This window comes from Bradysia coprophila, unplaced genomic scaffold (assembly GCF_014529535.1).
Source record: "Bradysia coprophila strain Holo2 unplaced genomic scaffold, BU_Bcop_v1 contig_350, whole genome shotgun sequence".
NCBI lineage: Eukaryota > Metazoa > Arthropoda > Insecta > Diptera > Sciaridae > Bradysia > Bradysia coprophila.
The window spans coordinates 7,483,129-7,507,917 of record NW_023503608.1 but is presented as its reverse complement, the minus strand read 5'-3'; the positions used below and the strand labels follow the sequence as shown (position 1 = coordinate 7,507,917).

The 24,789-nt window shown below is 36.5% G+C and overlaps 5 protein-coding genes across 5 annotated transcripts; 1 reads left to right on the top strand and 4 right to left on the bottom strand.

Moving 5' to 3' along the window:
- Window positions 1-569: 569 nt before the first annotated feature.
- LOC119080750 (prostaglandin reductase 1-like) lies at window positions 570-2,101 on the bottom strand. Its single transcript, XM_037189304.1, has 5 exons — window positions 1,819-2,101; window positions 1,609-1,714; window positions 1,365-1,550; window positions 926-1,311; window positions 570-856 (listed from the first exon to the last, which is right to left on the bottom strand). Exons 1-5 carry the CDS (start codon window positions 1,925-1,927, stop codon window positions 627-629), a joined length of 1,017 nt encoding a protein of 338 aa, XP_037045199.1. The 5' UTR covers window positions 1,928-2,101; the 3' UTR covers window positions 570-626.
- Window positions 2,102-3,613: 1,512 nt separating this feature from the next.
- On the top strand, window positions 3,614-6,109 carry LOC119080695 (vitamin K-dependent gamma-carboxylase). Its single transcript, XM_037189144.1, has 6 exons — window positions 3,614-3,783; window positions 3,910-4,065; window positions 4,137-4,302; window positions 4,369-4,551; window positions 4,679-4,793; window positions 4,852-6,109. Exons 1-6 carry the CDS (start codon window positions 3,633-3,635, stop codon window positions 5,998-6,000), a joined length of 1,920 nt encoding a protein of 639 aa, XP_037045039.1. The 5' UTR covers window positions 3,614-3,632; the 3' UTR covers window positions 6,001-6,109.
- Window positions 6,110-6,398: 289 nt separating this feature from the next.
- Window positions 6,399-8,223, bottom strand: LOC119080727 (ZZ-type zinc finger-containing protein 3). Its single transcript, XM_037189244.1, has 4 exons — window positions 7,633-8,223; window positions 7,440-7,574; window positions 6,825-7,370; window positions 6,399-6,758 (listed from the first exon to the last, which is right to left on the bottom strand). The coding sequence occupies exons 1-4, from the start codon at window positions 7,918-7,920 to the stop codon at window positions 6,420-6,422; spliced, it is 1,308 nt and encodes a 435-aa protein (XP_037045139.1). The 5' UTR covers window positions 7,921-8,223; the 3' UTR covers window positions 6,399-6,419.
- Window positions 8,224-8,647: 424 nt separating this feature from the next.
- Window positions 8,648-9,548, bottom strand: LOC119080774. The gene has a single exon (XM_037189342.1). The coding sequence runs from the start codon at window positions 9,454-9,456 to the stop codon at window positions 8,683-8,685; it is 774 nt and encodes a 257-aa protein (XP_037045237.1). The 5' UTR covers window positions 9,457-9,548; the 3' UTR covers window positions 8,648-8,682.
- A 978-nt stretch (window positions 9,549-10,526) lies between these two features.
- LOC119080731 (zinc finger protein GLIS2 homolog) lies at window positions 10,527-13,479 on the bottom strand. Its single transcript, XM_037189271.1, has 4 exons — window positions 12,685-13,479; window positions 11,503-11,700; window positions 11,355-11,428; window positions 10,527-11,178 (listed from the first exon to the last, which is right to left on the bottom strand). Exons 1-4 carry the CDS (start codon window positions 13,197-13,199, stop codon window positions 10,703-10,705), a joined length of 1,263 nt encoding a protein of 420 aa, XP_037045166.1. The 5' UTR covers window positions 13,200-13,479; the 3' UTR covers window positions 10,527-10,702.
- Window positions 13,480-24,789: the final 11,310 nt, after the last annotated feature.

Below are 24,789 nucleotides of genomic sequence, written 5' to 3'. Positions count from 1 at the left end.
GTTATTTGTGGTTATCGCAGTGTGTTTGATACATTGATTGATTCAACATGGAAGAATTGAAAATAAGAGCAAACAACAAACGTCTAATTGGAATATATTACGAGTCAATTTCCGTTCATTATTTGTGTCGATAAACATCCACACCATCCACCATCATGAAAGTGGAGCTTACTTAAGTCTGTTATGTAGTTGGAAAAATCCATTCCGATGTATTTTCGGAGAGCATTTTACATGACTAAGGGCAAAAAGTTGAAGATTAGATTTTTCGTGTGAATTATTTTGATACGAGGCGTGGCCGAGGTCAATAAACGTACGAAAACGAGACTTTTCGTTTTTATCCCAAGTTGTGTAATGGATTTTACTTGCTGAAGGCGTCGAAAGTAGTGCTGAAACATTGAAAGTACGGTTGTTTTCGACCTTTTCGACGCATGCAGCTCGTAAATTAAAAATAGTGTTGTCTTCACGTTATATAAGAATGTTCCGTCCAATTTCTTCCTTTGGTACGATGCGGTATGAATGGATTAATGAGGGTGTGGCGACTCTCCTCACAAAATCGAAAGTCTATGTGATTACTTGCACTTCATTTACTTTTGTTAATTTAAAAAAAAAATCGAAAATTTTTCCTTTTACACTTTGACGATTGCCTTTCCAAAATTTTTACCCCGAAGTACATCAATAAACGCCTGTGGCATATTTTCAAACCCTTCCGTTATCGTTTCCTTGTACTTAATTTTACCCTCGTCCAACCACGTTTTGATCTGCATAATTCCTTCAAACCACCTTTCACCCAACCATCGGTTGACCAAAAAACCCTCCATACGTAAGATCTTGCGATGGAAGTCGTTTATTTGCGGAACTGAAAAGAGACGATGCAGAGTCATACTAATACACAGCTTGAAAATTAGTCAAATCGAAAACATCATACCTTTTGGTACTTGACTGGGGTCTAGATTGTACGACGAAATCGAACCGCAAATAGAAATACGACCAAATTGGTTCATTCGCTTCATAACTTCATAGCTAATTATACCACCAACATTATCAAAGTACACGTCAACACCGTCCAGCGTTACAGCCGACAAATTTTCATTGAATTTTTCATCTTTGTAATCGACTGCTTCATCGAATCCTAACTCATTGGTAAGCCAATTGCATTTTTCGATTCCTCCGGCGATGCCGATAACTTTACATCCTTTGATCTTAGCAATTTGTCCAACCAGACAACCGACTGCCCCAGCAGCACCACTAATAACTACCGTTTCACCCGGTTGAGGTTTACAGAGTTCCAATAGTCCGAAGTAGGCGCTATTTCTGTTGAAGGAACCAAAATAAATAGAAGAAAAATCAAAACTAGCAGAACTAACCCAACACGCCCACAGCAACCCAATGCATATGATCGTGGATGAGTTCCCAGATTAGGACATGGATATGGTTTGATTGGATGGACTTTCGGATCATCGAGTGCAGTAACTAAGGTTCGACTACGCCAACCAAAGTGGCCGTAAATATATGAGCCCACCGGGTATGATGGGTTCTTCGATTCTATGACTCTATAAAAAAATTGGATTATCGATCCCTCCAAACATGCCGAGGAGCAAGTTTCATTACTTGGCAACTTGAGTTCCAATCATAGTTGCCGGAATGGAAGGAATTCTGCTCACATAGACTCGCATATATGGATCTACACTGAGATATTCAGCCTCGCATATCAATTCTAAAATTTAACAGAAAAACAAATTCGTTTCTGGTTCTACAGTAAAATTGATTAAGTAAGACAATGAGAATGTTGATTGTTTGAAGACCAATTTAGTTTCTTACCTCCATCGGTAATGTCTCTCAGTTCATGTTCTTCCAGCTCGAAATCACTCAACTTTGGTTCACCCTCGAAGAGGTTTTTTAACATCCAAACTTTACTTGTTCTAATCATCTCGTTTCAAGTAAATTATGGGAATACCTTCGCATCTAATTAACAAAATTCACTAGTCACTGAAGACAGGTTTATGTAGCAAGAAAAAAAAAACACTCGAAAATAATAAAAATGTTTGAGTGTTTGAGATGTAGTCGAACGTATATTCGGCTTTGATAACAAGCAGATTATATTTGTGAGTTACTTTACCTCGAACCTGCTACCACATATACATTTTTGTTGACTTGCGGTTATTAGGGGTCGTTCATAAAGAATGTCACGCTCAAATCGACGTTTTTCAGTCACTTTTGGATATTAGGGGTGTGCGATGGATAAAGTATCGAGACTGGCGTAGTCCACAAAAAATTCTTATAATCCCAAGATGTCAAATATCGATTTTAATTTTTTTCAATTCATTTAACTTGCGACAAATCATAGAAGATAAAATTTCGAGTTTTCGGCCTCCCACATATTTCAACCTCTACCAACAAACTTCTTCGAGATTTTTGCAGGTTGTGCAGGAGTGCAATGCAACAAAAAAAATACGGAAAATCCGTTTGTCGTAAAAGTTTACTTCGTGAGTCGTCAAAGTTCGCCGACTATGAAAAATTGAGTGGAGAACTTGAAAATTCGTAAATTCATCAGGAAAATGGTTCAATTTTTGCTCAAGTGGGCTTAAATTCTTGGGAATGTTATAGGCTATCCAGAACAAGAAAGTTTTTGAAAATCTTCTGAGAATATATATTACACACTTGTCACTATCAGTCTAGGCAAGCCTCGACTTCTTCGTGACAAGTGTGACAACTCGAAATTTTGTCACAAGTTGTAAATAAATTTAAAAAAAATATATTTATCGATTTTTGACATCTAGGGATGATAACAATTTTTTGTGGACTACGCCAGTCTCGATCCTTTATCCATCGCACACCTATATTGGGTATGTATGAAAACTTAATAAATTGTATGGACTAGCACGCGAGGTTGTAATCTCATTCCACTTCGGTGCATGACACACTTTATGAATGACCCCTTACACCGTTTTTTGTTTGTTGATTTAGTTGATTTATGCAGGCGGGAATAAATATTTGAATCAATTGGATGTGTTCAGTTTGATATGAAGCATATTTACTGAATTTTAACCGATGGACGAAATAGTCATTTTTAAGCCAGGTATAGAACATGTAATGCAACGAATACATAAGAAAGTAATCGATAGAATGTTTCCTATACTGTCATACTTGACAAAAAGCCCGACCTGGCAATATGTGGGCGACTCGGCTTTTTTAACTTTCATTCAATTTGCTAATTTTAAAAGTTCCTTTTGGCGCGGTTTCCCATCAAGAGCTTTTGTTACATTTTCCTTTTCGTAGACAGTCCGACCCTGCTCCATCCAGGTTTGACAGGCATTGTGAAGAATGCTCTATTGAGTCTTTGATCTGTACAATTAATAATCTCAATGCAATTTCAATTTTCATGCATTTCCCACCATACAAGCAGTTCCGTTTCCGGATTGTCTTGTATTACGAAAATTTGTTCAGATAAGAGGCAGAATAGAAGCTGAGAAATGTATGCAGTCTATAATAAAGAGAATATAATTCTGCAAGAGGGTGTTCTATTTGTCCTGCGCAAAAATGTTATCTTCATGATAGGAAGAAAATATTGAATGGTCAGTATTGAATTTGTCATCGGAGGGTGAACAACTAGTTCGTAGATTTACTTGGACAAAATGCTAAATCAAATAAAATGTGCATTACAATCTGGAATCAAAACGTTAACTGGACATAAAATCGACCACATAAATTCATTCCATGAATTTGTTCAATTTATGTACACGCCAGTTGATGGTTCTAGTTTGGCAATGGGACGGATGTTGTTCGGTTAGATCGGTGGAATTTTTTTTAGAATATTTTCGAAATCAAGTTCAGAAACTTTCGGACAACTTACGCTATCATTTCATTTAAAATTCTACAATCCTAATATATAACTTTCTTCTCTCGGTAAAGGACTAATGATGCTCATCGACATCCCGGAAGAGCGTGGCGGTAGTATTTTAGACATACGTTTTGGCAAAACTACAAATTGCTTCTTTCCATTGATTCCATTCGTAAAGCCAATGATCGCTTCAAAAATGGGTCTCATTTATGCCTGTCTTTGGTTAGGTTGATTGCTTTCCTTTGTATGGATTAACTTATGTGTTTTTCTTTGCTCAATTAAAAAATGTTTCCACCAGGTGCTCTTGGTATAACGATTGGATACAAGTTTCGACTGTCCACCTCAATGTTTGTAGTAACTTATTGGTACATTTTCTTGCTAGACAAAAGTGTTTGGAACAATCACAGCTATCTTTATGGACTATGTGGAATTTTGTTTTTGGTCAGTAGTTCGCACAAACATCTGTAAGAATTTGAAATACTCTCCCTATCTGAACTATAATATAACAAAATTTTATGTAAAAATTGTAGTTCAATCGATGCTCTTCAGAATAAAGACGACGATCGTCACGTTCCATTCTGGAATTACGCAATCATAAAATTTCAGTTTTGTATTCTGTATACTGTGGCTGGATTGAAAAAATTCTCCTCTGAATGGCTGTCGGGCTATGCAATGATGAATCTTAGCTACCATTGGATATTTTGGCCATTCAGGTAAGACGTTGGATCGTTTGAACTTAACGAAAACCTTTGATTGGCGATAGGTCGTTGATTATCACTGTGTTTCCAATGTTTGCTAAAGATCCTCTCAAATATTTCACTGTGACTCTTACCTTTACAGAACATTTCTAGGTGAACGGATGACTGATCTTTTAGTTATACATTGGTTCGTTTGCTTCTTCGATATGTCCATAATTTTTTGGATTATTTTTAAACCGACACGAAAGGCAGCTACAGTAAGTATCCGACTGAATTCAATGAAACCATTGTTGACGGGAAGTGCTACCTTTACAGATTCTATGTGCGACTTTTCACTTGATGAATTCGCGACTCTTTTCAATTGGAATGTTTCCGTGGGTGTGTTTGGCCGAACTGCCAATTTTTTATGAGCGAGACTGGCCAAAAATGTTGTTTAAATCACAGGGTGCAAGTAAAAGCGAATCTAAGGCCGTTGAACAATTGACTTCGAAACAGAAATCTCACACGGTGGCTGTGAAATACAAGGAAAAATTGGTCATTTGTCTGATGTTGTTATACTGTACCAGTCAGGTATTTTTGCCATATTCCCATTTTATTACTAGAGGCTACAACGGTTGGGTTGATGGAGTTTATGGCTACTCTTGGGATATGATGATTCATGCATGGGATACCCCATTAACGATTGTTGAAGTTGTCGACCACAATAGCAATGGCAGTTACTTTCTTCATCCGAATTCATTTTCCGTAAATGACCGATGGACTAAGCATCCCGACATGGCATACCAATATGCACATTGTATTCAACGGAATTTAGTGGCAGGTAAAACGAAAATAGATACACGAAATCTATCAATTTATTTCGACGCATGGAGCTCCCTAAATGGCCGGTATTATCAGCGAATGTTCGATCCGACAGTCGACATGTTAAAGGTGGAATGGTCCCCGTTCAAAATTGTACAATGGATGAAACCACTGTTGCAGCAATTTACTTCGAAGCGCCCAGAGATGCAATCGATTGCGAAGGAAGTGCTCAGCTGGAACAATTTCAGTGACGTCATGTTCGTGGCAGATTTTCCGGACCAAACGGTGGAGAGTTACATTTCAAGGGATTTGGACAATGTTACTTTGACTGTCCTGGACGGCACAGTGGTTTATCAATCGGAACAGTTAGGAGAATTAAAAAATGTTGAGGCGGGTCAAAGGGTTCATGTAAGTGGACAACAATTTCATAGAGTTACAACTACTAGCAAAACGCCTTCATGCGTCATGTATACGTACGTGAATCGAACAATGCAAAATATGGAACAGAAATTGGATGAGTCGAATGAATCAATTTTGCCAATCTGGAAGGAAATATGCAAACGAGTGGCAAACATGAAGCAATTCTATTTGAATGTTCAAAACTCGCTGTTATTTGAACTGTACGGTATTCCTATACCAGACAGGGGAAAATGGGATTCTTAATTACCAACCCAATGTCTATCCATAACCGTCGGTGTTTGTTTTTTCAAATAAATTAAATTGAAAATATTTCCACCAGCTTTCAATAATCCGTTCAACAGAACCTCGAAAAATAGGCTATAGCGGCTGCTTAGGACCATGGATTTTAGAGAGGGATGTCAATCAGAAACGAGGTAATGAAAATAGGGTATTTGCATAGGACTTAGATTGACCATGTTATCGAACGCTAGTTTCTCAGGCAGTTTTAATTGTACACCTGCTGCAGAACCTCCTTATCGTGAATACAGTACATCTGCAGAACCGTCGTCACCTGTAGAAATCGAAAGCACGCAACTAAAGAAATACGGAGAACTAAAGTTAATTTTATAATCAACAAATTGCTCGTAAAGGCAAACGCGAAATTTAAACTCACAAAACCATCTTTATTCCGGCAAAAAATTCGGATCTAAGTAATTGTAATTGGCTTTGGAGAACTTATGGATCATGTAGTCCCTGTCATAGCCATTATTCGCGTTCACTTGTTGCCTGTCTATGTCATCTGTATCATCGTCCTCGTTACCGCTGCCATCGTCCGACACCATACGTGATGTCATTTGTGTATTGGTCGTTCGCAGGCCAACAAATTTGTGCGTGGTAGGATGCTGTCGATCTGAATACAATTGGGTCACCAAGCAATCGGAGCAAAAGTCAATTGATTCTTGTACACAAGTATTGCAATGCCATCGGGTGCCCACAATCGGTTCTTCTCCACAAAAGTCGCACTGAAAGGAGTCCAATTCGCTTATTAAACCCTGATAACAGAGAAAACTGAATGGGACACAAATTACCTTAAATCCTTCGTGTTCACTGTGAGCTCTTTCCAGCACCGAGTCTTTTTCCTTATCCCGCTTAATGCGACCCAATAATCGAAGCATTTGTGAAGCTCTGTCGCTTTTCACCTCAGTATCGGTGTCGTCATCAACAATCATAACCTTGGCAGCGTCCGCATCCGAACAAATGCTGTTGGTGGTGCAACCCTGTCTATACCAATTCGGATCGAGTGGAATACCGCCACCGGCATAATCGTCGTCATCGGTTATGGTCACGGGAACATAATTCGCCGGGAAGAATGTAGTGGGTCGGAGAGCGTGTTTAGCGATTCTTGTTTGTTTGTTGGTCACATAGCAACGATTGGATTTTGGTATGCGTCCCGGTATGGGCATTCCAGCCGAGTGAAGTTTTTTGAAATATTTCTGTAAACGACTGGCCACTTGTTTCGTGGTTCGGTTTCCCAGTGCCCTTGCAATTTTAGCGAATCGTCGTCTCTCTACTGGTTCCGGTGGATATTCGATTAACAATTCTTCTAATCGTCGTTGCTCCTCGCATGTCCAGAGCTATAGAAATGAAAATTGAAATTGGAAAAAGGCCGTTGATGCCTAGTCGTTCGTGGTCATATAACATACCTGGTTAAATGTTTCCGGTTTTGTTTGATCGAATACTCTGCCACGAACGGTGATGTCATTCGACGAATTCGGTTGTGGTTCTTCTACAAATTCAGGGATGGAAACGCCATACTTTTCGAAATTGATTTTCGGTAACTGAAAACGAGCAGAACCGATTTAACAAAAATATTTTCGTATTTTCTCTCTTGAATACCTCAGCGATGGCTATTGGCCCCGGCAGTTCATTCATCTCGCCACGGCTTAATTTCCTGATGAATTCTTCGGGATTTTCCAGTGCGACTTTTTCTGCTTTGGCCAGTTTTTCGATGTCATTAGCTGCCTGGATCTTTTGCGTTTGTAGAATTGCTAACGTTCGCAACACAGCAGTGTAGTCCGCGTTTCCACGGAAGGCCAGATGATCGGATTCGAAGTAAAATTCATCGGCATCACTGTTGCAATCGGAGTCACTTTCTGGAGGAATATCATTCGTTGTGTCGTCCATCGGGTGATGAGTATTTAGCTGATGAAATGATGGACTAAAAATTTTGGAGTCGCCAAAGTGTAACAATTTAAAATTCACGTGTATAAAAACACACGAAGTATAACAAGAAGTTCAAATTGACTAAAAGCACAAGGCGGTAGACAATAACTTTGGAGCGGAATGCCTCAAAAAGGAACACTTTGTCCTACGGATCAATGCAATCTTATTTATCAGAAATATATTTATCAATCGAAAAGCGGTGGAACACTTGTATCTTGAACATCTTGAACGAAATGAATCAAAACAATCAACAGAAACATTTCTTGACACCCTTGACAGCGATGACAGGACGTCATACTATTTTCGTTATTCGAAAAATAGATGGCATATGGCTAGTCTTGTCGTTTTACAGTTAATTTTTGAAATCCAGCCGTTTATCATTAGGTGTAAAAAGTAGAAAGGAGTTCATAATGCTCCCAGTCACTAAAATACGAAACATATTACGTCATATTGTTCGAACAGAAACGGAATGTCCAACACAAACGATTTTTCTTGTGCAGAGTTTCCATTGTCCCAAAGAAGTTTGTGTTCCCGTTTGTGTTGGCCATTCCGTTTCTGTTCGAACGATCTGACGTCCTCTATTGTACCAATCATTGCTACAGTTCGCCGATTTTGCATATTTTTCACATAATTTCTCGATTAGAATTTCTTGCAGGCTTGCAGCCACCCCGAAATGAAAAGCGTCAAGTTGAGATTCAATATTGTTTATTCAGACCAGTTCATCTACTTCCATTCAATACACCCATTCATATCAAACTCATATTTCCGCAAACATTTCCGAATTGTATCTTGACCCTTATACCCCACTTCATACACCATCGAAGAATCCTCCATTTCGGACAGTTTCAAAAAGTAATTGACCATCTCCATTATGTTCCAAACGGACTTTAGCGTAAAATATGCCGGTTTTGTGTACACCAAGGACACATGGTGTTGATTGACCACCAATCGCAGTTTAGTGAGCACTTCTTTCAAGTACAACGGTTGACCTTTTTCTTGGTTCTTGGGTGTGTGATAAAATGCACCAATATTATCGACAGCCAGCAAACAATAGCGACTGCTTTCCTGCAGCACTCTATGCAGATTGTATATTGCCAGTTCGAATTGTGTCTCATCGAAGCATCGCTGTATGGTTAGATTTTGCAGAGATGTATGTAGTACGTCGCTCTCAATCGGTTCTGTTGACACAGTTCTTTCATCTAAATATTTGTTGAGTACCCACATGAATTTTTCCACGTCGAAATTGTGTTCGGTCAGCAGTAAATATACTCGACCATTTCTCCCACCATACTCCACCGGCAATACCACTTTTGCCATTATGTGCATCAGAAGTGCCGTTTTACCCAAACCACTATCGCCGGCTATCTCAGCGATTTCGTTGGGGAACAGTCCATGGTTCGGGAATATAAATGGGTCCAAATCGTTCAGTTGAGGTCGCAATACGGACGCTAGTCTGGCTAGTAACTGTGCACCAGATTCTTCTGCTGGATCCGTCATAATGTACTGTTTTGTCGTCACACTAATGCAAAGATCTTTGCTCTAAATTTACACACAGTTTGTCAACAAAATCATCTGTTTGTTTGACATTTGCATATTATCGTAGAGGCGGAGCTAGGTGCTGCGTAGGTTGTGTGAGTTTACCAGGTTTTGGCAACGTTGAATCATCTTGAATCGGTTTAATGGGAAATTCGCGCAAGTTTTGAAATTAAAGAAAAAATCGTAACTCGAAACAGATTGGTTTTCTACAAAGGAAAAGCACTCAAAATGAAATTATTTTATTAGAAAATACAGAAAAGTATCAAAAGACTGGTCGTGTTTCACTCTGGAGGACTTTAAAGTGTAGGACTCATTAACTGTCCGATAATTTTGTTCTTGTTATAAGTTGGTTGGCACTTTTGATCAATTTCAAATATTTAGTGGATTAGAATCCCGAGTTAAACAAGCATCAATAGGCATCAAAATGGTTAGTTAATTTGCCAAGTTTGTCAAACTCTTTTTGGGGCATAGCTTTTCGGGGGCGTTTAAAAGGTGTGTTCCGAACAGGCAAGACACAAATTTTTTCCAGTGTTTCAATGATTTCAACGTCGTATGATTCAGTTGCCAATTGAAATGAACGATGATGCTGGTAAATGTTTGTATGTTGATACCAAAGGGTATTTCCGGTTAGAACGAATAGAGCCAGTACAGTAAATATAATCTCAACTGAGCCGTTGTTTTTCGCTAAAAATCATGAATCTTCTCTACCTTTAAAATGTCACTGGCAAATGAATGCCTTGCACCAAAGGACAGTGATTTCGATCAAGATCAGCTCACCGACTTCGACGATCGAGAACATTTATTCCGTCAACGAGCGCTACTGAATGAAAAGCTTGGATTTAACAAGGCCGTCATTAACATCAACGACTTGGTGTCTCTGGATCGGAACGAGTAAATTGATCCAAATGTAAAACTGATGCTAGTTCAAGATAGACTCAATGCAGACTCATCTCAACAAATAACTGATTACTCTATTCAGCCACTATAAGTTGCCGTGAAATGAATCGGGCAAGTGGAAAGATGTGATGTAATGGAATTTCAAATCAATTCATTTTTATTGCACAAAAACTTAAAACTCTAAAATTCTTACAACGAAATAAAGGACAAAAAGTTTTTAAATTAAATAAAAATTAAAAAAATGTCTGACAAGCACGCACACACTAAAACAACACTAAAATACGAAAAATTAACAAAAAGTAAGAAAATATCAACTTCTCACAACCTTATGAATACTTAAGTCCAGTGGCTCGTCAAATCTGCCATTCCACTCGTTGCTAAACTGAAAATTGGTCTTAGCTTCCGCTGTACTATTATAATTGAACGGAATCGCACCCGATCCGATCAACGTAACATTGTCCATGAGATGACCCAGTTGAAACATTTCCGTTTTTCTCAATTGTTTGCAGCATTCGTGAATGCACTTGAAGGCTGGCTTTTCCACAGCAGGACTGTCTTGATACGATAACCGTTGACTCGGTTCCGTTTCCGTGTTGCTGGTCAGGCGGATAACGTCTAAGCTGTTGACCACATGTTTGAATGTTTTTACATGCTTTCGCAAAGAAGATGGATCTGTGTAACGTTTGTTACATCCAGGAACTTTACAGAAATATGGCTTTTCCGTCGAATGGGTGCGCGTATGCTTAAATCGGTCCGATGAATTGGAATAGGCCTTGTTGCAACCCTCTGCAAAAAAAAGAACGTCGGTGTGTTAGCATGCCATTTTTAACGAAAATGAACATCTGCTAATGTCGAGAGTCGAGACGAAGATCATTTATCAAAATCACTTGCATCAACCACATGATTTTGGTCGTGATTTTTGTCTTGAATGTGTATTAGCTAAATGCAATAATAAAACTTACCAACAGGACAAGTGTACGGTTTTTCACCGCTGTGGCTACGAATGTGAATTTTCAGGTTTTCTGCTCTCGAAAAACTAGAAAAAAAATCAAATTTCAAAATTTGAAGAAAATTTTGTCTTCATAGAGTGTCTAGTAGAATGGGTCTCACCTCTTTGGACATTGATCACAGGAATGAGGTTTTTCCTTCGTATGTGTTCTCACATGGACCAGCATTTTATAACGTGCATTAAAGCCACGATCAGACCGAGGGCACGACTGCCATTTGCAATGGTACAAACCATCCAGCGACGCAACTGCATGGCACTGTGTCACATGTACAGCCAATGCTTCTAATGTGTCGAAAATTCTGTAAAAGTAAATGAAAATTAGGATTTTTGTTACCATTCTGTCTTTCTATTTAGTTGAATCGATCGGCGAAAGTGTGTTATTTGGGTGGCAAGTCTACCAAAATTCAAAATTCAAATTGTCTGAGAAAATTGGTTGTAAAATAGCAAACTCCTCAGTCCTCAAGTGGCAAGGAATTTAAAAAAATTCCGCTATGTGAAGCACGAATGCAAATGCATACCACATACCACACATCCGTGTTGAAAGTTCTGAGGAAAATTCCATGCAACAGTCCATTAAAGGTACCGTTACTGTAGAGATTTTGTACACTCGTATCAGTACTTATATCTTCTGACTATTGTTTCGGACGTAAAAAGTTTTTTTTTGTAAAAAAATCTTGTATTCACTCTTTGATAAGCATGTTACAATAACAAACCGATATCGATGTCCAAGATTATATTATGATTCAATTAAGTGGGTTTCGGTCTAAGGTTTAAGTGATTTTCGGTTTTTTTTTCTTTTCCTGGCCCGACGCAGTTCAAAAACAAAAATTTCTTGAAAGTCCAATCTCTCACCATTCTCAGGCATTATAAAAGAAAAATAGCTGTGGTGTCATGGGATTTTATTTTCATAAATTTCATCAGTTAAAATTATCAGCAAAAGTGGTTCTGATCCGGGAATGTTTTGTCGGTGTGTTTTACCTGATACATTATCAGAATTATTTAAAAAAAAAATTATCTTGAATTAGAAATTGTCCACAAAACTGACACAACTGGTGATTTTTTTGGGCATACGTTATACAACACAATATATATATCTGCGACATTGAAGGCACGGCACCGAAATACAAGATTACCGAAACGTGTCAATTCTATATTCGCTGATAAATGCTATCAAAATCACAGATAACTCGCTTGGAGACCGCATCAGACACCAGGTTAGACCAGGTGACTTTCATTCATGACAATTTTAATTTTAAAGTGGTCGAAAATCTTTTTCTATTTACCTGAAACATGAAATCCATTTGCATACGAAATTCTCCTCATCCGAATCGGACGCAATTTTCACCGTCGGCGTACCAAATTTGAACGACGGAACAACCATATGATCTTGCACTTTCATTATCACTGAATTACGTCGATTGTCATTGTTTAGCACAAAATGTTCACTTCCACTGCCGCCGCTCTCGTAGCCCGCATTCGAATTTTTTCGATACGAAATCAATTGCTGTAGTGACTGTGACGGTGGACTTATTGATTGAGGTGGTGATGGATATAATGTCGGATAGTAGGTGGTCGGCGCTAGAGACGCATAGTAGTGCAACTTTTGGAAACTGTAAGAACTATCATCCGGATGATGCATATGGCGAGGTTCCAATTCGCTGCTGTGGCTGCGAAAGTCCTGATACGGTGGAGAGTAGTGATGTGGAGGTGTTACTGGATACAGTTTGGGCTGTTGATGGTTCAGCAGCGAAAATCCATGAAACGTTGTTCTGGAGTTGGGGAATTCTTCGATTAACATCTTGTTTTTTGTTGAAGAGAATTAGTCACACGAAATTAGTCACACAAAATTCTACGAATTTTTTTTACAAAAATATTAATTAAAAATTTGCTGGAACAGTCGTCTACAGTATACAACCGTTTTCAGTGAACTAAACGTGGTACCGCCTGGGCAGTATAATTTAAAAGAAATAAATTCGAAATGAAAATTATTTTTTGAAGATAAAAAAGAGTATTGCATAGACAGAGCCACTGGTGATGTATGGAATTCGAGTGAGTATGTGAAGTGATAGAGGTTTGCGTTATCAGACCGATATATACTATGTCTCAGTGTATTTGTGGACGCGTTACTTTTTTCACTCTCAATGTGTAACAAAACATTGATCGATAACGAATGAAACTATTTTACTATCATATTACCCTCTGCTGTGTTTGCTAGCATGACTGTGCGTCTTTTGGAAGTGTTACGCTGATGTATCTGTTCTGTTATTTTATAGTTTACGTTTATGCATCCACCTGAATGTTGTTCTGTTTTACTAATTAAACGAAACGTATTTGTACACCTTGCAGACGTCATTGAGATGTTTTGTGTTATCATCGATGTACTTTCCATACAAGGAATAAAGAATTTTTTACCAAATGAAGCAAAAATTATTGTTATTTGTTAGATAAATGTACGTCAGAAGTTCTGACTCAAAAAAGTCAGAGCCGATTAGGTCAACCCACAAAAGTACCTTGAACATAATTTTTAAAAGGCTATGTAGTAACACACATGTAACACACTATGTAATACGTTATGGCTATAATTTGAGACCGCTCGTACATAATTTACATACAGGCAATTTAACTTAGCATCATCCAGTCAATACTTGTCAACTTCTATACACTGATTCACATGGTAACATTCACCTGAATGGAAATACGTGCTTGGATCGATTTAACCTACCTCAACACACGATATTCAAATTATAAAGCTCTTGACGCAAAAATTTATATTGCCTTGTAATCCTCGCAGAAAAAATTGAAATTTTAATTCAAAATTATTTCTTGTCTCGCAATCTCATTTCCGATATCAGTTTGTTTTGGTTATTTAATTTGAATTTCATTGCGTAGACAAAAATTTTCGCACCAATCAAAAATATTATTGCTTTTGAAATGTTTTTTTTTTCGTTCCCTCTTCGTCAACTGTGCAAATACGAAATCCTCTTGCAAATCAGATACAGTGTCTTTACTTGTTATTTGTCGATGGTTTGGATCGTGACTCAGTAATTTTTTTAGGAAAGTATTTTTCCAGAAACGATAATTACATTTTAATTAAGATAACTTATTAGCTTAGACACGTATTAATCCCCATTTACGTGAGTTCCTTGCAATTTTTTCAACACACCCAGGATGTTAATTAGCTAATTCGCTGTACCATCTGGAAAATTGTCATTACATAGTTTGTGTGCCGCGCACGGAAAGTTGTCATTACGTGCATGTTCAGACCCCAACGGAAAGCTTTTATTATACACGAACGATACACGAAGATATAAAATTTGGACTAACGTATGTACTGCGCATTATGTGATTAGACAATGCAAATACATATTTCATATGATTGCCATAACACATCTAGCATTTTATCAATTTCAGTACCCTATTTGGTGTACCACTCATGCTTGAAGTGCGTTGATTTTACTAAAAAATTTGAGGTAACGCTTAATGACAGTAAATCGATGCGTTTTGACCGAAGTTATTGAAACTTTTGGATCTTATAATTCTAAAGTTTTGTTTTTTAAGGTAAACAGAAACACAAAAGTACCGCTCAGAACAAGTCAGGTTTACTTGAAACCGAACTAACAATACCTGAATTTTATGCTACCTGGACTGGCAAATGTTCTGAAAAAATAGGTTAAGACACCCACAAAAAAAGAGATGCAAATAGTCGTCATGCGTGATATACTTTTTGAATGATCCCTGATCAACTCAAAAGTGTCTTAATCTGTTCATTTAGAACCTTTGATCAGTCCAGGTCTGATTTATTTTCAAATCAATTTGATGTGATCTGAAATCGCTCATAGTAAAATACAAGGTAAAATTGGTCAACATTTAAAAACTAACGGCATGACCTTGACAGAAACAGTTTTCCTACTCTGCTAGGTGTGTCCAATAGATCATTCTAGCAGATTAACGATTGAACTCTAGACGGTAACAGATATTCTCGTATAGTCACTTTTCCATAGTATTATATTCCACAATTTTAATGAAGGAGCACACGATCGACGAAAATATGTGGGGAGTCATAACGACAACTGATCCACCATGATATCTCTCGAGTCTCTAAAAGGTACTTTTATCAGACGCTCTAACCAACGTGAACCAATGAGAAAGTTTCTCACTTAATTTTCTAGTCTGTCATCATCCATTTTTTGATAAATATTTCGAGCATCGTTCGATATCACCTGATTTTCGAAATTATTACAGAAAAAAACGGTCTGGTTTTTATCGTACACCGATCAATGGTATAGTAACAACAATTCGCTAGTACCTTTCCGATAGAATGTGATGAGCATGTGATTATTTATTTGTCATTAAAATGTCTTTGAATTTGGAATAGCAAATAAGCACCACATACCTAGTCGCAAAAAGTTACTACACCAAATTCAATGTACAGACAAGTATAACATCGATCCTCCATTGCAAATAAAACACCTTACCGATTTGACATTGACGGAGTCATTTCAATTTGAAATTTTAACAAAGAAAAATTTGGTTATACCTTGTCTATGTCAATATACCTGTGACTTGGATGGTGAGACACATTTTTTTTCTCGATAGTCAACAAACGAGAGACCTGAACCACTTGGAAAATTCACAAACAGGCCTCGACAAATAAGAAAATATTCGTTTGAATAGCAAACGTTTGAAGCTGCTGTTTTTTTGTTACTTTTTTTATTTGCTCAGAGGTATGGTGTGTATTACATTAAATAATTGCGTTTCTCGTAGGATTTCTATACACACAAGTTTGTAGCAAATTTTTTTTTGGAGAAAAAGATTTTTCAGTCTCCATAATTTAAAAAAAAAAAAAGGTTTTTTGTAACGAGCTTCGGCCTCGGAGCTATAAATTAGCTATTAAAGATCTTTCTGAATTAAATATTCAAAAGCTTACACGCGCACACTTGTGCGACACATCTGATGTTTGCATATGCACAAACGGAGATGTACGTGTTGAGTGAACTGTACTTATTGAAAACCTTGCTATTTCGTTTGTGCAAGTCATAAATTCTTGCAAAATGAAAATTAGTATCACACAGTTTTTCTAGTTTTGTACGTACGAGCGCTTGTACAATGCAGACATCCAAACCGTATGTGATGCGGTAATGTCATTTATATAACTACAAACAAAACACCGAATTGTAATGAGTACTTTATTGATCTGAGCCGAAGACGATGTCTAAAATTAAACAGCCTCGCTTCATCGAGGCTGTTTATATAAAATGAGACTGTATTGATGTGAGAAGTAACAAAAATGAATCGTCGGGAAAAAAGTTAATTTTCTATTAATTGACTCTCTTTCAAAATTTTCAACCAGTCAAAAAGTTGTTGTTACTAAAGTAATGACAGAATAGCCACATTGTTTCGGATACTTCTTTAGTCAATGCACTTATTCCTGACTAACAACTCAATTCGAAAGATGAGTGAGTAAGAAAAAAAAACTGGTGACCAATCGACGGTAATCACTTTTTTTTTCAACCAAAATTTTAAATCAGTTCCAAAGTATAAAATGTCTGGAGGTGAACGAAGATTGTTTTTCGAGATAAAGTTTCCAATTAAAAACGCCCAAAGTACACAAGTCCATTTTTACAGCGCTACAAAGCATTATCTTATCCACGAATATCGAAAATCAAATGCGTAAAGTTTTATCAGGACAAGCCAACATGAATGATTCTCAGATTTCTAAACCAATATATTGGTGTGATGACCTTCGATCGGAAGGTTTTTTTTGTGTTAAATGATTACGTCGGATCGGAAGTGCGTTCTTTTATTGTGGAAGTAATGAACGAACTGTAAAAAATTAAATTAGAGATGGCGTCACAGTGTAATGTAAATGATTTGCAAAAGCCCACAGGCGGTGGAACGTAATTCCTTGATTTTGAATGAAGCCAAGGACAATGATTTTAATTTCCTGGAGTACCTAGTAGAGATTTCCAAGAATTGTCACACTCAATGACTTGTTCAACTTTCTTATCGAAGTCAAGATCAAGTTCAACCTTCTTATTGGCATAATCTTGTAAATGTACTGTTTTATTGAGATCCCTCTCTATAGCTCATAGCAGAGCCTAAAGTAAGGATTTTCGACTGGGGTGCACTTTTCGCAAAAAGGCGCATTTTCTAAACGGAAAAGGCGCATTTTCTAAACCGAAAATGCGCATACATTTAACGGAAATGGAGTATATGTTTGAAAAAAGAATATTTTCCCATACACTGAGGTTTCGGTTCTGAAATAACAAAGTCACATTTCTTAACTTCAGAGTGTATGCCTTCCATTTACCATAGCACCACGACTTTAATGCCCTGTAAACGTCGGTCGAGCGACTCAAATTCGTGAAATTTGCCTCACAGTCATAAAACACTGACAATAACACTAAGAAAAGTGAAGCTAGAGACAGGGACTAACATAAGGAATCTTATGGAGGTTGGAAGTCTAAAAAATGATCATTTATTTAAGATCAGAAAAGAAAAGAACTGCGAGCGGAGCGAGCGAAAATTTTGCACCACTATTAAATTTTGGTAATTAAATGAAAATAATGAAGAATAATAGATGGTGGTATGGTATCGTATGGATCATGGTGTTATAAAGCTAATGGAAACAACAATTTTACGAGATGAAGTGTCAGTCTGATACTCAGAATTTCGTGTACTACTGTAAGAATGTATAGTAGGTTTTCAAAAATTTGCGACAAATGTAGAATATATTTAAACTTATTTCTACACGGTAACATGAACAAATCTAAACTGATCTTCTATTACTGAGCTCCTGAAGTAGAAGTGCAAGAATTATCTAGCAGAATTATTTTCCTGTAAGTAGAGTTCCAAAAAAATTTACAGGATAAGTTCGTGAATGGACCCATTATTTTCAAAAGATCTTGTATCTCGTCGACACTTTAACTCGAGTAATTTTCAACCGTAGAAATTTTTGTTTCAACTCGCAATGAGAGTTTTAGTTTTAGAGAGATATATCTACTACCGTTAATAGTTTTCATTTTTTTTCTGGTCTCAAAAATATTTCTTTTGAGGTATTTTTCTAAATATTTTTTGACAGGAAATAAGAGTCGTCCTCCGCCAGAGGACAGGGAAAGGCGTTGGAGCACCTCAGAGGGCGTCTGGTGCACTTTTCCCCCAACGATGTATGTTATTTTAGGCTCTGGCTCATAGCCTGTTTATTAAAATGTGTACAACTTATAAAAAGGGAAAGGGCACCTCTATTCTTCTATACAGTAATTAAATCTGTTACCTCTTCCGTTTTAATATCGCTTATTGAATCTATTACTTCTTCAGTCTACGCGTTTTGCACAAGAGATAATACTGTCGAAAGCTTAGCTTTGTCGCCGTTGTCGCTATTAGATGACTAATATTTTCAGCAAGCACACAGTGCTACAAGTTCTGATAAGACGAGAGACATCGAAATCAAACGAAAATCCAAATCAATCCGGTTTCAAGTAAATTGTAATAACAAATTCATATTAAATGTAAATTAAATCATTTTTTTATTGGCTGAAATCGCATTTTATCTCTGTACCAACAACAAAACATTCTATGCGAAAACTCCATCGTATCGGTCAGTGAAGATTTGTTGTTTTACGAGATGTTTTATTTTTAACATTTTTTCTGGTTTACTGTTTTTTTTTTTGGTCTTAAATTCATTTGTGATTTGAACTGGAATGGAAAATTTTTATTTTAATTAGAAAGATATGATTTTGTCAAAAAAGACGCTTATCACAATGACCGTGTTTGGTTGCTTTTAAATAATATTTGCGAATTTTTTCGCGTACAAAAAAATTACTACGATTTTGACAGTGAAACAGTGAATTGTAAAAATCCTCTGAAAATGGCTTTGGTATTATGAGTCCCATTGCCTATCTTTGAGAATTTCTGTAAGATTTTACTTAATTTTTTCAGTTTTGGTGAATTTTCTCAAAATGAACTAATTTCCAGCAATCTATTCAAATTTTCTCGATTTTCGAAAAATCTACGAAAAAAAAATCAGAAAAAAATGGATGTGAGGTCAAATAAATCCATACGTTAAACAAAATAAGAGCGATCCTGTGGATCCTGTTTTCAAATCAGTTTCTATGAAGGTCCCAACCTGGGTAGTCTTAGTGTATATCGCAGCCGTCTCACATAGTAGAAAACTCCTTTCCGTGGCAAGTTAGAACTTCCAAAATTCAGCCTGTCTGTTACGACAAACCTTTCAATAAATATTTTATTCGTAAGGTTTTTTGCATTGATCAACACCTTCAATTTCAATTTGAATTTTCTATATTGTGTGACGGATGAGACAACAGATTGATGATATAAGTACTAAATCTCTCAGCTCATTAGTTTTTAAAACCGTTCAACCCCCTTTAACATCGTTGCATATTTTGTCGTGGCTATCGATGGAAGATGACATAGCCGTCCGCGAAAAGTTACTATTCTTTCAATATCAATTGAAGCCGTATGACGGACATTGATCATAGTCATTAATTTAAATACAAATTTTTATCTGCGTATAACTGATTTATGCAAGAAAGTGTAATCGCCAAGCAAATGACCTATGGTGAAGAATTTATAATTTAAAAAGGAAAATCTGTAAGTATATTAAATCCAGCGCAATCCCAGTTTATCTGTCTTTAATTGTGACTTATTGATCTTTATAGTGAGTTCAATAGAAACCGATTCAAACCGGATAATGTTGACTTACAAAGAAAATATAAATATTTATGTAGAATTATTGATAAGACTCGGTAGTATGGAAGATTAAAGTCTTAGCCATTTCATTAAGTATATATTCGATTCCCAATGCACATTACTCATACAAGTTTGACTTGTATGTATGTCAGAGGTAATCGGAGTTTTTTTTTGTTAAAAATAAATAAGAATTTTTGTGATAATATTATGTGAAGCCCCCCCATCAGGGACAAAGACAAAATAAAAATAAACGAAATCTGTTTATTGGAATAAAAAATTGTTAATCAGCAGAAAAGTAGAATTATGAAATTCGATACTAGCTGACAGATGGATTTATTTTCTTTGTTCCATGTCAATCGAGCAGAATTGTCGCAGATATAATAATTTATTAAAATTGTCAAATTAATTTAGTTTAAGACATTGGTTATGTGGTTTATCATGCCTTGGGCTTAAATTCCGGAATTTTTCTCGTAATTTACAGTGGCTAATTCTTAAAAGCCACCCAATCTCGAGAATTTTAAATAAATCCACTAAATGAAATCCACATTACATTCCATAATTTTTGTCAGTTGTCAAACGTACTATATAGTTGCATATATTAGCGGCTCTTTTTCAAATGCCGAATAAATTTGCTTGAATTCAAGTTCAATTTTTGCATTGATCAATTAGTTTCGGTGATCATTCTAGTAATTATTACGTACTATGTGGAAGTGGAGTTTAGTTAAATTCTACTTTACAAACATTAAATTTTTGCTTTTGTTAAATTCGCAAAACTTATTCTACAAAACCAGTCCACTAAGCCAAATACATTTTCGATTGAAATGGCAATTGTTAAAATGACATCTCGCAAAAATTTTTATTTTTCATTACTTTTTCAGTTTTGCTTGATTTTAGTATTTGTATAAAGTCGGAGCATTATAATTTGATCGATTCTACTGATTTAATTCATTTTTAAATAATTGTAGTTTTCGAAGAAATCATTTCGAACACATTACAGTATAAAAGCTTAGACACGTGCATTTGAACGGATTACCCGCAGGTATACCGCGAGTAAACAGCTCTAATGCGCATGTGTAAGCTTTTATACTGTAATGTTTTCGAAATGATTTCTTGAAAAACTATAATTATTTAAAAATGAATAGAATCGATCAAATTGTAATGCTTCGACTTTATTTACTTCGAGTTATAATAAATAATAAAAAGAATTTCTTTAAAATACAAAAATTTTATCAAAACAATAAAAGAAATGAGAATGAGATGAATGTACTTTCTTGTCATTATAAATCAATGGTGTCCATATTATTTTGACAATTGAAATTTCAATTGAAAATTTATGTTGACTGAAAGGACTCGTTTTGTAGAATAAATTTTGTACATTGAATAACAAAAGCATGACCAATACTCTCCCTAGCAACCAAACTACAATTATTAAGGTGGTAGATACGTTTATGAATCACTGCTACTTTGTTCGCTCGTGTTGTTGTTGTTGTGTTTAAGCCATATTAAAAATCAGTGTTTCTCAAACTTACTTTCCCCCCTAAGTCGATTTTTTGAGAGAGTTTGGATGCTAGAGAGAGTATTGGCATGACGGTTAAGTTAGCTCAAAAGTTTTCTCAAAATTTTAGCGATATCGCTAACCCTGAACGATTATGCGCTACAAAATAAGTTAACGCTATTTCGTGGCGTTAAATCAATTTTGAGAAATCTTTAGGCATTTGGTATTTTAAGAAAACTTTTGGGATATCTGCTGTCGTCTGGAATTTTGAGAAAATTTTAAAACTTTGGGAAATCTATGGTCGTACGGAATTTTGAGAAAACTTTCAGATTTTTGGATTTTAAGGATTTCTCATAATTCCGTACGACTGAAGTTATCCCAAAATCTGAAAGTTTTCTCAAAATTCCGTACGACCGAAGTTATACCAAGATTTTATTAGAATTAGGCTCCAGATGTGTAATTATGAGACGAGGCTGCAGGCCGTATGTCATAATACACATAGTGAGCCTAATCAAGAACTTCTCACCTAGATTCATACAACGTTTAACGCAACAGAGCGATCTACAGTTCGCAGTTTTCGAACATTATGATCTCGAGTTGCATAAATAACTATTAAATGTGATTTCGTATTATTCACCACTTTTTACGGTTGAAACCAAATTATTCTAATGTACATAGTGTTAGTTAAATGTTTCAGCTTCTCTTAGTTAGTGAAGTTTCACAGTACAGCTGAATGGGTACGTACAACTTAAAAACAAGCCATCGGCGATTTTTGAAGGGTATAAAATTTTCACAAGTTCTCGTATTCGAGAACTTGTGACATGTTTCCAAATCCTTCCGGTAAGTGGCCGACGTACAAAAAATGATTATAATATGCTAGTAAACACTTGATACAATGCCACACTGGCCATACGGGAAAGTCTGGAGATACCCGAGGAACGTATGACACAATTGAATTAGTTGGATTTTTTTCAAATTTTTTAAATCCTGAGCGAAATTTCCCGAAGCGTAAGGTGGCAGTTGTTGATTTTCCGGGTTCCCTGAGAGGTAACAACCACAGACTACAAAGTGAACATAAATAATTTATTGAAAAGCTTCCGAACATGTTGACTGATATATGTAAACTGACTAGATTAGTTGCAACCCGATCAAGGCATACTACACTATTGTCAATATATGCTTATGCTAGATCAATAGATTGCAAATCCAACACACCTCCTCAATCTTGTGATCTAGCACTGCACCTCCTCAAGTAAATAATTTCCTCAGCCATGTAAATTTGCACAAATTCTTAGAGTTCGAAATCTATTTTGAATCCCGATTACATTTCGTTTCTAGATCCATCTTCGCGATTCCCGATTTTCATTCCTCATCCTCTTTTCCGATTTCGAAACTGTCGCTAAAATCTAAAATCAATCACGTCGTCACGTTCATCTCAAAAATTTGTTGATTTGTTGCACTTCCAATTTCTCCCATTTCCAGTCGTTTCCATTTCTTTTTTTTGTAACTTTCCCGATTGTAACTGTCGCAACTTCCTCGATTATCATTGTCACTACAGACTTCCTTGAAACCGTATCACGACTACCCGTACAATCGTTTCATTCCAATCGTCATTTCCAGCCGTTTCCGATTAGTGATTCCAATCGTGTGCCGTTTCCGATTGTTTCATTATCGATTCCGTTTGTTTGCTGATTCCAATCGTATCCGATCGTATGCCAAATTCCAAACGTGTCATTAGTTCCGATCTTTTGCCAATTCCGTTCATGTAGCGAACTAAGAGCGTTTGCAAAATTCCAATCGTATAGATTCCAGCACCATTTATTCTGCAGTACCCTGCCATTTTTATACTTTGATAATTCCGATCGTGTGCTATTGTGCCAATTCCGATCGTATAATTCCAGCATCGTCTCACATCGAGCAAAATAAATTATTATAAAAAATTGAACTTCTTCCACATTATCCGCGTTATCTGGGCCCATAACCTGTTGATTTTCCGGGTTCCCTGAGAGGTAACAACCACAGACTACAAAGTGAACATAAATAATTTATTGAAAAGCTTCCGAACATGTTGACTGATATATGTAAACAGACTAGATTAGTTGCAACCCGATCAAGGCATACTACACTATTGTCAATGTATGCTTATGCCAGATCAATAGATTGCAAATCCAACAGCAGTAACTCCAGCCCTGACTTAAAATTGTCTCATACGTCAGAAAAATTAAAATAGAGGCGAAAAAAATTAGAATTCTACAGAATTTTTGTGTTAGTACACTTCAATCAAAATAGAAGCTCAACGAAAGTCGTGCCGCGGTAGGTTCATGGTGTCATGGATAGTAGAGGTCACTACCTACGCAACAATACCCATATCTTCCAAGTCTATCGTTGTAGTTTTTTGTAAACACTCTCCAAAATTTGTATTTTTTCCCCCTAAAATAGCTACTGCACCACATACACGAAAAAATTTCGATATTTTTTAAAGGTCAACATATGCGTCCTCAACACCTCTGCCAACCACCATAATTTCACATCAATGCGTTACACATTGTTGGTGATATGCAACAAAAACTATTTTGGTCACCCTCACTCAGTACAATTTTTTATGATTTCTGGCGTGAAAACATAATTACTTCGAGGATTTTTTTTTGTTGCAAATGACTCAGGAGGGTCCCCTGATTCAATTACTGTATACCCTTCAAAAATCGCCGATGGCTTGTTTCCATGTTTCATACAACTTGGTCGAAGTTTTGGCAAATTGACTCTTAACATGAGGATAAATACTACTTAATATACAGATTCACACATTCGAAAATATTAAAAAAGGTTTAACATAACGAATCATCTCCGCTTTCGATCGAAACGATGGGTCCTTGGGTCAGGGATGGGCACCTTTTGAATGATCAAATGGGTAAAAAAAAGGAAAAATGCCCAAATCGAAAAAATTCCTTATCCTAGCTATGTTGGATAAGATGGAGACTCGGCCTCGGTTCTTAGGACTTTATCTACTGGCTTGGAAAAAACTGGACGATATTTAAAGCTCCTTTTTTCATGTCTATCTAGTCAACTAAGCCGTAACCTTTTTTCGATTTACTTTCTGCAAGTCGACGTTTTTATTTTGACGAGTCGGGACGTTGTAGCCCGACCCAAAAGACTAGGGCGGTGTTCCCACTTGTCAAAATAAAAA